The sequence below is a fragment of the Hemibagrus wyckioides genome, linkage group LG08, assembly GCF_019097595.1.
Source record: "Hemibagrus wyckioides isolate EC202008001 linkage group LG08, SWU_Hwy_1.0, whole genome shotgun sequence".
NCBI lineage: Eukaryota > Metazoa > Chordata > Actinopteri > Siluriformes > Bagridae > Hemibagrus > Hemibagrus wyckioides.
The window spans coordinates 25,243,093-25,256,875 of record NC_080717.1 but is presented as its reverse complement, the minus strand read 5'-3'; the positions used below and the strand labels follow the sequence as shown (position 1 = coordinate 25,256,875).

The 13,783-nt window shown below is 39.1% G+C and overlaps 1 protein-coding gene across 2 annotated transcripts in view; it reads left to right on the top strand.

Annotated features, from left to right (window-relative positions):
* Positions 1 to 3,061, top strand: part of LOC131358147 (olfactomedin-4-like) — a 6,540-nt gene extending 3,479 nt beyond the window's left edge. The window contains exons 3-5 of one of the 2 annotated variants that reach the window (XM_058397699.1): positions 102 to 314; positions 1,603 to 1,735; positions 2,202 to 3,061. In XM_058397699.1, the coding sequence (XP_058253682.1) occupies positions 102 to 314; positions 1,603 to 1,735; positions 2,202 to 3,013 (1,158 nt within the window). In that variant the 3' untranslated portion in view covers positions 3,014 to 3,061. Of the gene's footprint in view, positions 1 to 78; positions 315 to 1,602; positions 1,736 to 2,201 lie in introns of both variants that reach the window. The other variant, XM_058397700.1, reaches the window with a different exon arrangement.
* The last annotated feature ends 10,722 nt before the right edge of the window (positions 3,062 to 13,783 follow it).

The following is a 13,783-nucleotide window of genomic DNA, read 5'->3' as shown; positions in this document are numbered from 1 at the left end:
CAGACACGCTGCTCTCACTACTACACTATTACAGATTTCATAATACAATATCTTGTATTGTTTACACCAATAAATAAGTAAACCATCATTACGGCTGACAGACGGGGATGGGTGAGAAGACGGTTCCTAAGATGGAGGCTACGCTGAATAATGTGACCCAGCGGCTGGAAAGGTTCCAGTACCTGAACACTCAGGGCCTGTACAACGCTCTACACCTGAAGCAGCTCAGCCAAGAGATCCAGCACCTACAGGACACCATGGATGATGAAGCTTTCGACAAAGATGGAGAGGAGGCACAGAAGATACATACAGAGGTACACACACACACACACACACGCACACACACACACACACACACACATAAAGCCTGCTACACAATGTTACTTAGAATATGCTTACTAATATTTCTGCATAAAGTAACTGTGTATATAAATTGATTTTATACCACAGCACTGGAGAAATCTCGACTCATCAATTTTAATTTGTCTTCTAAATAGAATTCGGTTCTTGTTATGTTCTGTATGTTCTAGCATACGGAATTCACCGAACTTCTGCGATGGATGAATCTAAAGAATCTAAGATTAGCAATAAACCAATAAAATAAAACTGACACTGGTATGGAGAAGCTGTCTCTAAGGAGTGTCAGTGCTTTATAACAATCCGTTTCCCAAATATTCTTCAGGACAGAATTTCTTAGGAAAGTGACAAGCTTTTTGTTGTTGTTGGTTTCTTTGTTAATGTAGGTATGACAGTGCAGAAACATATCAAAAATGAATAATCTCTGGCAAACTTCTGTGGTTTCAAAGAAATGAAACGCATCTGGAATGCACTTGTTTTTACTGCTTGTGGTTGGGACTTGTTGAAGCTGATATTTAATAATCTAATATTTACAGATTTTACTAATTTGACAGATTGGGCTTAATGTTTTTATTGTGCTAACTTTAACTTCCCCAAAAACCCTGTGTCTGGCAGTTACAACACCAAGTCCTCAATTCAGTCTCAATTTTATCCTTCGTCATTTTCCTTAGTTCGTCTTTCAGCCACTAGAATTTCTCCAACTTCTCATATTCGTTCTGTTTAAATGTGTCTGCCACTTGTGATTGCCACATCGATCACAATGACTATTTTCAGATTATCTGTTATACAGTATCTGTGTGGTTGGTTTTGCCTTTTCGTTCTTGACCTTCTTCGGAAAGTGGTTGTGATGTTGCATTACTGATCAGAAGGTCATGAGGTCAAATCCCAAGCAAGGCAGTTAACCCTCAACTGCGCAGTCATATGAATGGGATAAGGGCATCAATGAGAATAAGAGTTTATGACTGCATAAAGTTAGTCAGCCTGACATGCAGCAACAGGATATTAAAAGGAAGGGTTAGGGCTCTTAAAATGACACATTTATCACATTTATCCATCTGTATAACGCATTATCTGCAAATATTACTAGCAATCTTTGCTGAAAAAAAAAATTCTGCCCCACTTGCCCCTACAGAATGAAGTGCCACTGGTGTTATGGTGACATCTGTATCTTTGGTTTCTTGCACAATCCTCCAGTGTCATGTTAATGTATAAAAATACAATTTTTTGTATGTATTTGTGCCTCAGTTGCAGAAGTTTCAGGAAGATGTGGACAATATGTACACTAAAAACGTCTTCAACCTAGAAACAATGAGGGAGAAGCTGCGCTCTCTCAATAACCGCGTCCAGACCTGCAGGACCATCCCACTGGACTTCAGGAGTAAGTTCTGCCTTTAAGGTTTGCAGCAAATAAAAAAAAAGTGACTTATAGGTATTGAATCTGTGCAGCTATATCACCTTTAAGTAGATAAAAATCAAATTTATTTCTAATATTAACATTATTAATATTAACAAATCTCTATTTATTTGTAACATTTCTCTCTTTCTCTTAATGTTAACCCCAATGTTTTAATTTTCTGATTAAATTAATGTGTCATAGATATAAAGTTGATCATTTACAGTTAAATTTACTTCAAATCAGTTTTAATTTAAAAGCAGTTTTAACAATAACTATAGTCCTGATGGGCATCCCAGAGGAACCAGTTATAGCAGCAGCAGCAGTTGATTCAGAAGGCAGTAGAGCATCAGGATGAATGGGGCAGGAGCCACAGCAGTGTCAGGATTCTGCACCAGCATCACATCAGGAATGTTTTTGCATTATATTTTTGCTATTTTCTGCTTTACAGGCTCTTGTTCTCGGCGCATGATGTCAAATATCAGTGCGCCGGTGGTCACTAAGTTGAATCCGTTCAGTACATCCTACATCGCTGGAGCGTGGGGTCAGGACACTGATGCTGATGTTGAAGAGTCATACTGGATCCAGCCTCTAGCAAACGGCAACAGGTTGGGGATCACTGTGCGCTTCTATAAGACATTTGAAGACTTGATGGCTGCAAGGAACCACAGAGATGAATCACTGACGGGCTCATACACTCATGCTAACGCAATTCAGGGTCCAGGGACCATCGTTCACAAGGGTGTTGTGTATTATCAGTGCTATAACGTGCCAGAACTCTGTGCCTATGATGTGAAAACCAAACAAGTCCGACGTCTCCCGCTACCTGGTGCTGGATTCAATAACAAATTCCCCTACTGCTATTACAGCTGCCTCGATTGGACGGACATCAACCTCTCAGTTGATGATAAGGGCTTGTGGGTAATGTACGCCACAGAAGCTAACCATGGGAACATGGTCGTGAGTCTAGTGGACACCCAAAACTTCAACGTGACACACACGTGGAAGACTCGCCTGTTCAAGCGCTCGGTAACCAACGCCTTCATGGTGTGTGGGGTGCTTTATGCAACTCGCTTCATAAACACTTACAAAGAGGAAGTGTTCTACGCCTTCGACACGACCACAGGGATGGAGGACAACACGCTCTCCATCCCTATGGAGAAGGTGGCAGCCAGCGTCGCCAACCTTCACTACAACCCCACAGACATGAGGCTCTACATGTACAACGGTGGCTACATGCTCGCCTACCAAGTTTACTTCTGAAGTTATATTAGAACATGCAATAAATTCACTGTATGATCATCATAACCACATGATTTTCAGTATAGTATTGAATCTTACTGAAACTTCATTTAATACCATAAAACACTGCACACTTAAAAAAAAAATCTTTTACTTCAACAATAAAAGATTGAATAATAAAATTGCTAAATGTGTTTCACATCTAAAAGTGAGTTTCGGTTTTAATTCAGTTGGCTTTATTGTTTATGGCATGCACAAGAAAAAAATTTCTGTACATACAAAAAAAGACCAAAATAGCTTAAATCTCCATTAACATACAAGCAAAATTGAATGTATTCAAATATAATTCATTCATTAAATTATAATTCTCAGGTTAGTGTTTCAGTATAGAGCATGAGAAAATACAATTAACAATGAAAACAATTAATATCACAAATGTGCAATTCCCCCAGAAAACCAGATAAGAGAGGACAACTAAACAAATACATGGTAGTTAAGACACATGATTCAACCAGGGACATCACACTTGGAGCTTGGAGGAATATGTCACATGGTTCATGTTTCATATGTTTGAGTCAGTGGTTGGAATTTATTGTTATAGATAAATTTAAGCAGATATCAAACATGCAGGCACTGTTGCTGTAACGGTAAAGTAAAATGCCTAGCTGGTGCTCCAAGAATAATGTGGGCTTTATAGACATTTAGAAGACATCCTATTGTGTGGCTTTTTAGGACATTACAATATCCATCCCACCTAGGAAAATGCTGTTCTCATTTCATGCATACTTAGCCTTAGAACAGGCCCAGTGAATCGATAACTGTCCAGAGCTAAGGCCAAGGATCTGACAAACAGACCACCTGCCTTCAATCCTCACTGGTTCTACCATACTGAAAGTATGTCTGTTCCTCAAGTTAAACAAATAAATAAATAAATACTCAAAAACTCTGTTTTAGTAACTTATTTAGCCTAAATTTAGATCATATTGAATACACAGCCAGCACCTTTGATCACTCTTACATCTAAAGTGTTTATCATATATAAAATGTGTTACTTATCACTTACATACACATTTCTTCATGCAGACACTAATCAAACCTCTATTATAAATTATCTTCCTGCCTTAGCAATGGTTATGTGCCTAGATCCTTCAAATTAACAGTTTTCAAACTCCAGATTTTAAAACCCAACTCCAACCCTGTCTAACTATCTCTCTCATCATCTCCAGAATCCTAGAAATGGTCGTAGCACAGCATTTATATTCATGCTGGAATACTGTAGAATTAACACTCATGGGATTTATCAGTCAGGATTTAGGACCCCTGACAGTACTGAGATGTACAGCGTTGGTTAAAGTAATGTTGTAAATGACCTGCTTAGTAACTATCTATGGCCTTTCAGTTACATCATGTGCAACAGTGTGACCTTGGTTATGGATTATTGAACCCCAGTCTGTCATTTGAAGCTAATGTAGATTATATTACTGGGATAAGCTTTTTCCATCTAATAAATGTTGCAAAGATAAAAAAAAATACTTAGCAAATTTGGATGTAAATGCCCTTAAGGATTCATTATTCATTTGGGTTTATTTTAATATACTATGTCAGACTATGTCAGAAAGCTAAAATAACATAATAAATAATTGAATAAATAAATAAATAACAATGAATCAAACTGCCTGTATAAGTACAATGTAACTAGTGAATTTATTTGAATTTACAATTATAATAAATGCTAAAGTGTACATACGATTGTGAGGAATGGGAGGCTGAGGGGTGGTGTGAAGCTTATGCTGACATTTAGCCAAGTCTCTCTTCATGCACTGATTTTCCTGCTCTTTGCTCACCACCTGCGAAACATTGAATGTCTCCAGCTCCTGCATGCTCTTTGCCACGTTTGCATCTTTAATTACCCAAAAAAACAACAGTCATGGTTACTAAATGATTCAGACACAAGCACAGCACTATTGTCCGACACTTAAAACATTACTGACACAACACACTGTTCAGATCAAAATGACTCACTTTAAATGCAGATAAGATGAATATGGCACGTTAAAATACATTCTAAAGTCACTAGTCTTTATTTCTAGAGTGTTCTCATTCCTGATTTTTTTTAATGACACTGACACATTAGGCTCAATTTTACATTAAAAATGAAATTTTTAATTATTTATATTATCTTCAGCTGTTTTTAAATTATTAAAGTTTGGATCCATTTGACTCAAGTAGGCTGGTTAATACTGTAGTGTCCTACATTTTATATAGAAAAGTATATTTCACGACACCAGAATGTGTTAGTTTATTTGTTTTGCGACATACATGTTTTTGAGCTTGGTTACGGAGTAAAAAGGCTGGTGCGCATTTATTCACAATATATCCCGCTGTATCTTTAAGTAAACATATCATCGGATATACTACACATGGCGACGAGGATAACCGCGGCTTGAAATTGAAGATGGCAATGTTTTTACCCCATTTTGAGAAGTTTAATGCAACAAACGACCTGCGTCGGCCCAGCAGGTGGGAAAAGTGGCTGCATAGTTACATTTCTTTTTGGCACTCTTGGTTTAAATGTCAAAGAAAGACCGTACGATGCAAATGATCAAAGACACACGCAAATAGAAACGCAGAACACGAAAGTAAACACAAGAAAGAAATCTATGCTGTTACACTACACTGGATCGGATGTTCAGACAATCTACAAAACAATAGAGCCAACACAGGTAGGAGGGCCGAGTGATTCTGACAAGACTGTTCAGTGTCTAACAAAACACTTCAATCCAGAAAAAAATGTTAAATTCTGCAGATTCAAATTCCACTGAATCAGACAGGAACCAACTGAAACGATGATGAATTTCACACAAGACTTAGACAAGCACTGGCAGGATGTCACGTCACAGAACCTGATACAGAGATTAAGAGTCAAATAATACAGACTTGTCTGTCAGACATGCTGAAACGCAAAGCACTTGAAGAGGGGATGGACTTAATAACTCTCCTCACAACTGCAAGAACTTATGAGAATGTTGAAAAACAGCTTCAAATCATGAACCCCAGTCACACTGTGAATGCTGTGAGATTCAAATCGAACAAAAAAAAAGCCAAAACACACCCAGCATGGACAGTGTACAACTGTTGGTTTTGTGGTGGGGAATATCCTCATGCACGAGGCAAGAAATGCCCAGCTGAAGGAACAACATACAAATTTTGTGGTAAACAAAACCATTTTGAGAAAATGTGAGAAAATGATGCACAAGCCAAAGGAAAAAAGAACAAGACATTCACTGGTACAACACTGCCAACACGAAATGGTGAAAAAGTAAAACAATTGAACGCTGATCATGAGGTTAGCATCATCCAATCAAATTCCAATTATGGGACAGTTTGACACAACCATAGAATAGCATGACAAAAGCATTACAACAACATTCCTTGTGATTCATGGCAATCAAGGTTCACTGATTGGCTATGACACAGCTGTGGAGCTTGGTATCATGGATGTAATCAACACCATCAGAGACCCAGGGAGAAAACAACAAGTGAATACTGACAATAGTAAAGGATGTCCAATCAGGTCTGTGTTAGAGCAAAGCACATTTGATACACACCATGAGAGCATGAACACAAGTGATGAACAACATGGACATAGGAACACGAATGCTGAAAAACACTGTGACATAAATCCTGAGAGTTCACACTCTGACACTTTTGTACAAAAAAATTGTGACAAATTTCCCCAGTTATTCAAGGATGTTGGCAAACTAAAAAACTACAAAGTGAAACTAGAGATTGACAAAGAAGTTACACCAAAAGCAATAAGACAGCAAAAGCAAGAAGATCAAACAAAAAAGTACATGAAATGGAGAAACAAGATCTGATTGAAGACGAGGAAGGAGCAATGCCATGGGTCGTACCACTTGTATGTGTACCAAAAGCTGACAATGATATCAGACTTTGTTTAGATATGCGTGGACCATATAGCAACACAAGCCAGTGGCTTATGCTAGTAGAGCTTTAACCCCAGTAGAGAAGCGCTACTCACAGACAGAGCATGAAGCCTTGGCCATTGTGTGGGGCTGTAAGTATTTTCGCATCTATCTGTTTGGAACTGAGTTCAACCTGGTAACTGACCATAAACCCTTGAGCTGATACTGAGCAAACCATACTCGAAACTGCCAGCAAGAGTTGAATGCTGGAACCTGAGACTATTACAGTACAAACTAAAAGCAATATACCGTCCAGGAAAAGACAAACCAGCTGATTTTCTGTTGAGAAACCCATTTAACCAGAAACCAAAAGACAAACTGGCAGAAGACTATGTTCGATTCATTGCAGAACATTCATTGCCCAAAGCATTAACATTGGAAGAGCTCCAAGGAGAGACAACAACAGACATCACACTCTAGGCTGTAAAAGAGGCAGTACAGACTGGACAGTGGCACAAAGCCTTAAAACAACCAGGAATCAACACACAAGTTCTCAAGACTAACAAAAGCTGCAGCAGAGAGCTAGCTGTGCTTGAAAATGAAGGAGGACTCTTAATCCGGAAAGGCAATGTCCTTGCCATCCCACTATCATTACAGAAGCAGGTAGTACAGCTTGCACATGAGGGACATCAAGGAATTGTGAAGACAAAGCAACTTCTGAGACAGAAAGTCTGGTTTCCAGGACTTATCTCTGTTGTGGAGGAACTGTGTCATAGCTGCCTGTCAGGTGGCTATGCCATCAAAAACTCATGAGCCACTCAACACTTTTCTGTTGCCAGAAAGCGCCTGGTCACAACTGTGCATGGACTTTTGTGGACCATTTCCGAATGGGTCATATGTACTGTAATGGATGAATATTCCAGATTCCCAGTGGTAGAAGTGGTAAAATCCACTGGTACGGAAATCACCATCAACAAATTGGATTCGATATTTGCAATGTTTTCGGAATTCCACATGTACTGAAAACAGACAATGGACCACCATTTCAGAGCCACTAATTCAAAGACTTTTGTGAAAAGATGGGAATTCAGCATCGCAAAATAACTCCATACTGGCCCAGAGCAAACGGGGAAGCTGAACGCTTTATGAAGACTCTCAATAAGTACATCAAAACATCGGTTGCAGAAGGACACAACTGGGAGAAAGATTTGAACACATTTCTTCGCAATTACAGAGCTACACCGCACAGTACTACCAACATTGCACCAGCAGAGTGTATGTTTGGAAGAAACCTATGTACCAAACGTAAATCCCGAAATCACACAAACATTGGATGATCAGTATATCAGGACAAGGGATGCGACTGGAAAATCCAAGATGAAAGCACATGCGGAACAATGTGCTGCTCATACCAAGCGTCAAGATCTGAGTGTTGGTGACAAAGTCCTTCTGAAACAAGCTCGACAGAACAAGCTCTCAACATCGTTTGATCCAGAACCGTTCACGGTTATTGAAAAGAAAGGGTCGATGATCACGACACAACGTGATGATCAGGAAGTAACACAAAATTCTACATTCTTCAAACAACTCTACATGCCGTCAAAGAATGCAGCTGATAATGGTGAGATGACTGGGAAGAAGATGACTCGTTGACAGGGAAGAAAGAGGACCAAGTTGAAGTCCAGATATTATGCGATACAAGAGCTGCACAGTCTTTTGTATGTACTGACATTCTTCCTTTTTCGAATCAATCATCAGCCGGATCCAGTAGGTTAGTACAAAGCTTCAGTATGGAGGTTATGAAAGTACCCATACATCGCATTCACCTTCAGTTGGACATGGTTATGGATTTTGTAGAGGTAGGAGTATGTCCTGCATTACCAGTAAAAGGTGTATCTTTCATCTTGGATAATGATTTAGCTGTTGGGAAGGTGATAACTTTACTAGAGGTAGTAGATAGTCTACTGACCCAACCTAGGACAGACGACTTGTTTCAGAAATACCCGAGTGCATTTCCTACATGTGCTGTTACATGTGCCCAAGCTAAGAAAGAAAACAACATATCTTTATCTGACTCTTTCTTTGGTACAGATGCTGAGTCTGGGGAACTTGCACAAACCGAGTTTGGTGCCAATGACCACATGAGGGAAGTTGTGGTGGGCAATATTTTGCCCTTGGCAGTAACTCGTGAGAAGCTTACTGAAGCTCAAAACAATGACCCTTCATTGATAAAATGTTTTAAATCAGTGGAGAACTGAAAATTGGATAAAGTTTCATTCTTTGTTAAAGATGGATTACTTATGTGAAAATGGCACAAAAGTAATCCTACAGAGGATGAGTGGAATGTAGTTTACCAATGGTAGTTTCCACTGTCTTTTGTCGGCAGGTTTTGTCCCTGGCGCATGACCATAGGACATCTAGGAATAACAAAGACCTATAATCACATCCTACAACATTTTCTTTGGCATGGCCTTAAGTGTGATGTAAGACTTGTCACATCAGTCAATACTGTATGTAGGTAAACCTAACCAGGTGATTCCACCGGCTCCTTCGATCCCGATCCCGGTTTTGGGTGAACCTTTTGATCATGTCATAGTAGACTGTGTGGGGCCTTTGCCAAAGTCTAAATCTGGTAATCAGGCATTGAGAGGGGTGAGAAAACCAACGTGTTAGATTACATAAGCAAGTTTCAGGAAAAGCTACAGAAATCTTGTGCTTTGGCTCTTTATCCAAAGTTCAGGGGGAAATGAAAGCATGCTATGATAAAAGTGTTGTGGCTAGATCTTTTGCAATTGGTGATGAAGTATTGGTTCTACTTCCTGTTCCAGGGTCTACATTATCTACGCGATTTTCGGGGCCATATGAGATTCTAGAGAAAAAGAGTGAGACTGATTACGTAGTCAAGACTCCTGATAGAAAGCAACAAAAACAGATGTGCCATATTAATATGCTGAAAGCATATCATGCTAGAGATGCTGTGGGATCTCTTACTAGGGGAAACGGATAAGATACAGTTTTCCCAGTTAGTGTTGCTTGTGACAAGGGCCTAAATGTGGAGCAAGAGAATACAGAATTGAATGCTTTTTTTTTAGTCTGAGGTAGCCCCGTTGTCTGCCAGGCTATCAGACTCCAAAACCTTGGTGAACTTGTCAAAATTTCTAAGGCACCTTAATGCTGATCAAAGGCAAGATATGGTTGAACTTCTGAACAGATTTTATTCTATCTTAGGCAATGTTCCCACAATAACAAACGTCCTACAACAAGATATTATAATTAAAACAATTCACAGCCCATTAAACAGCATCCTTATAGAGTTAATGCTGTTAAAAGAGGTATCTTGAAACAAGAAACTCAGTACTTGTTGGAGAAGGGATTGGCTAAGCCCAGTATTAGTCCTTGGAGTTCCCCATGTTTGTTGGTGGAGAAATCTGATGGTACTAAGTGTTTTTGTACTGATGATTGACGCATAAATGCCGAGACGATACCCGATTGGTTTCCAATACAGAGAATGGAAGATTGTGTTGACAGTGTAGCAGAGTTCGTCAGCAAGCTGGATCTCCTTAAAGGATACAGGCAAGTTCTGTTGAGCGCCAGAGCATCCAAGATTTTGGACTCCGGACTGTTTTTTACAGTATGACATTATGCCTTTTGGGTTGCGAAATGCTGCTGCTACATTTCAAAGACTGGTCAACTTAGTACTCGCAGACGTTCCTAATTGCAATTCCTATCTTGCTGTATTTCAGCATCTAGAGAAAGCATATTTGACTTTAAATCTTGCTAAATGTGAAATCGGCAAAGCAACAGTGACCCATTTAGGTAAAGGACAAGTAGGACAAGGCAAAGTGCGACCGGTAACAGCATAGATTACAGCTATTAGTGATTTCCCTGTGCCAGTTGTTGGGTATGGCCGGATACTATTGGTGCTTTTGCCGGAATTTTTCTTCTGTGGCAGTTTCGCTGACTGCTCTACTTAGTCCTCTAGAACCTTTTGTATGGTCACCCGAATGCCAGACAGCTTTTGACAATATTAAAGCCCTGTTGTGCAGTGAGCCTGTGTTGTCCGCCCCAGATTTCTCCATAGGATTTAAGCTGGAGGTCAATGCAAGTGAAGTAGGAGCTGGTGCGGTACTGTAACAGAAGGATAAGGATGGAATCGACCAACCCGTCTGTTACTTCTCAAAAAAGTTCAACAAATGTCAGCGTAATTATTCAACAATAAAGAAGGAGGCTTTGGCCTTGCTGTTAGCGCTGCAGCATTTTGAGGTGTATGTTGGTTCCTCTACTTGTCCTGTTGTTATTTACACAGACCACAACCCACTAACTTTTATTTCACGTATGTGTAACCAGAACCAGAGATTGATGAGATGGTCTCTCATCATTCAGGACTACAACCTTTAGATTAAGTACAAAAGAGGTACAGATAACATAGTGGCAGATGCTCTTTCTGGAATGTAAAAACTAGTATATTGTTTTGGTTTATCAAACATGTATGTTTGTTTTTAAGGCTGTGGGTGTTACATAGTGTAGTGTAGTTTCTTTTGGTGTTTTTGGTTCCTATGTCTTTCAGGTCCTGAGATTGGACATCGCCCTTGTCAATCTCCATTGGTATAAGAGAGCGGAAGTGACAGGAGTGGACGGCTTCTTTCTTCCCTTTATATTGTTTTCATCATTCTTTATGTCTTTTATGTTGTGGCGGTTACCCAGCATTAGCTCATACCCATGCTCTGTTTTCTTTGCACGTTGTTTTATCCGACTGCGCTGTGTGCTGGTTACGGTTTCTTTCTTCACTAAGGACAAGTGTTGGATTTATTTCCAATTGATGGTGTTGAGTCAAGGTTAGTATGCCCAAGGGTCTACATAATATACACACAGAGCGCAAACCTGTATAGAAACATTAGTTAGGAGAGGGAGCTAACTGTTGTATTTATGTTTAGTCAGTCAGCGTAGTTAGTGGGCATACTACGCCCAAGACTTACTTTTGTTTTTGTTTGTTAGATTAGATCGATTCTCGTGTCAGTTAGAATGTGTTTTGTTTTATTCATTTCTTTGATTTAAGCTCCACTCATGGCTCTCACCGTTGAGTTCGCCACTTTGAAATGCTTGTATATTTTTGTAAATTTTGTTTCTTTCATTATTTGAACTCTGGTTTCCACTGTAATTAAGGAGCAGTTGGGTGTATTGATGTAAATTCTTCACTAAAGTTTGCTAACGCTTATTGCAAGTCTCGAGTTCACACAGTCCATTCCCCTGTTCGTAATCAGCTTATTACATTAACATCCTTTTTTTAATTTTATTTATGTCGGCTTCCTATTTCCCCTAGACATCAAGAGCGAGAGTAACAACTGAATAGGAAACCGTAACAAGAAAGAATATATATTTATAAATATATATATATTCTTCAAGCGAAATGGCTTATTTCTTTAAATTGGAAAAGTATATATGCAATATAGGACATGGTATAAAGAAATGGTAACAAATATGTTAATGGAAAAAATAACATATATTAAGTGATAAATACATAATTTTTGATGTAGTTTGGGGACCTTTCAAATTGTTTTTAAAAAGTGGTGGAGTTGGAAATATGTTGATAGAAGACTAAAAACAGAGGTGATATTGTATATTAATGTAAAATACTGAGAAGCCTTTTGTTTTGTTTTATTTTATTAATTTAGTTAATTTTTTTGTTTTGTTTTGTTTTTTTTGCGTATGTGAGCATGTTTTGTTTATCTTTTATTGAAATTTATATGTACATGTGTACTTATAATGCAACAAAAAGAAATTAAGAGAAAAAAAAAAAGAAACAGGGTTTCATTTTAACATGGTGTGTTCTCTAAAGCAGGGGTGGATAAACATTTGAGACTCAGAGAGTCCTTTAACAGTGAAAATAAACTGATTTACTTAGTATAGATTTGTCTAACAAAATATTTCAAAATGTATTCATCTGGCACTCAATTTCTGAACTTTTCACTTATATAAAAAAAACAAATTTTCATTAAAACTGTTAATGATTCTATTTGACACTATTTATTACTATAAAAGAAAAGTAATGAAGCTACTGAGAGCTGAGTAAAGCACTGTGCTAACTATATACACCATAAATGACTGTGAGATAATGTTGTTTGGGGTGGTGTAGTGTAGTGTAGTGTGGTGTAGTTTGTTGTGGTGTGGTCAGTGTAGTCTGGTGTAGTGTAGTGTAGTATAGTGTAGGGTCTGGTGTGGTGTGGTTTGGTGTGGTCTGGTGTGGTGTGGTGTGGTCTGGTGTGGTGTGGTCTGGTGTGGTGTGGTCTGGTGTGGTGTGGTCTGGTGTGGTGTGGTCTGGTGTGGTGTGGTGTGGTGTGGTGTGGTGCGGTGTGGTCTGGTGTGGTGTGGTCTGGTGTGGTCTGGTCTGGTGTGATGTGGTGCAGTAAGTCACCTTGGTCACTGTGATCTCACTGAGCTGCTTGTTGGACTTGATGGTGTTCTTCAGTTTACCCAGAAGCACCTGGACCACGGCGAGCTCGAGCTCAATGATTCTCAGTGACATGGCTCCATACAGATCACCATCATCCTCATTCTCCAACACAGACACGCTCTTCTCCAGCTGATCCAGACGCCGCTGCACTCCCAGAATCAGTACATCCACCTCTGTTAACTGAGAGAGAGAGAGAGAGAGAGAGAGACAGAGTGAGACTTTGACTTTATAATCCTTTTATTTACACATAAGTCACATAATGTGTAGTAAAATCAGGGTGACTCAGTAATTCAATAAATACATTTTAAAGTATTTCAATAAATTAAGTTAAGACATATCAGAGAAGGGTGGATTTAGTTTAGTTCTGGTGCAAAGCAGAGTTTCTCTTCTACTACAGAGCACAGCATGTTAGCA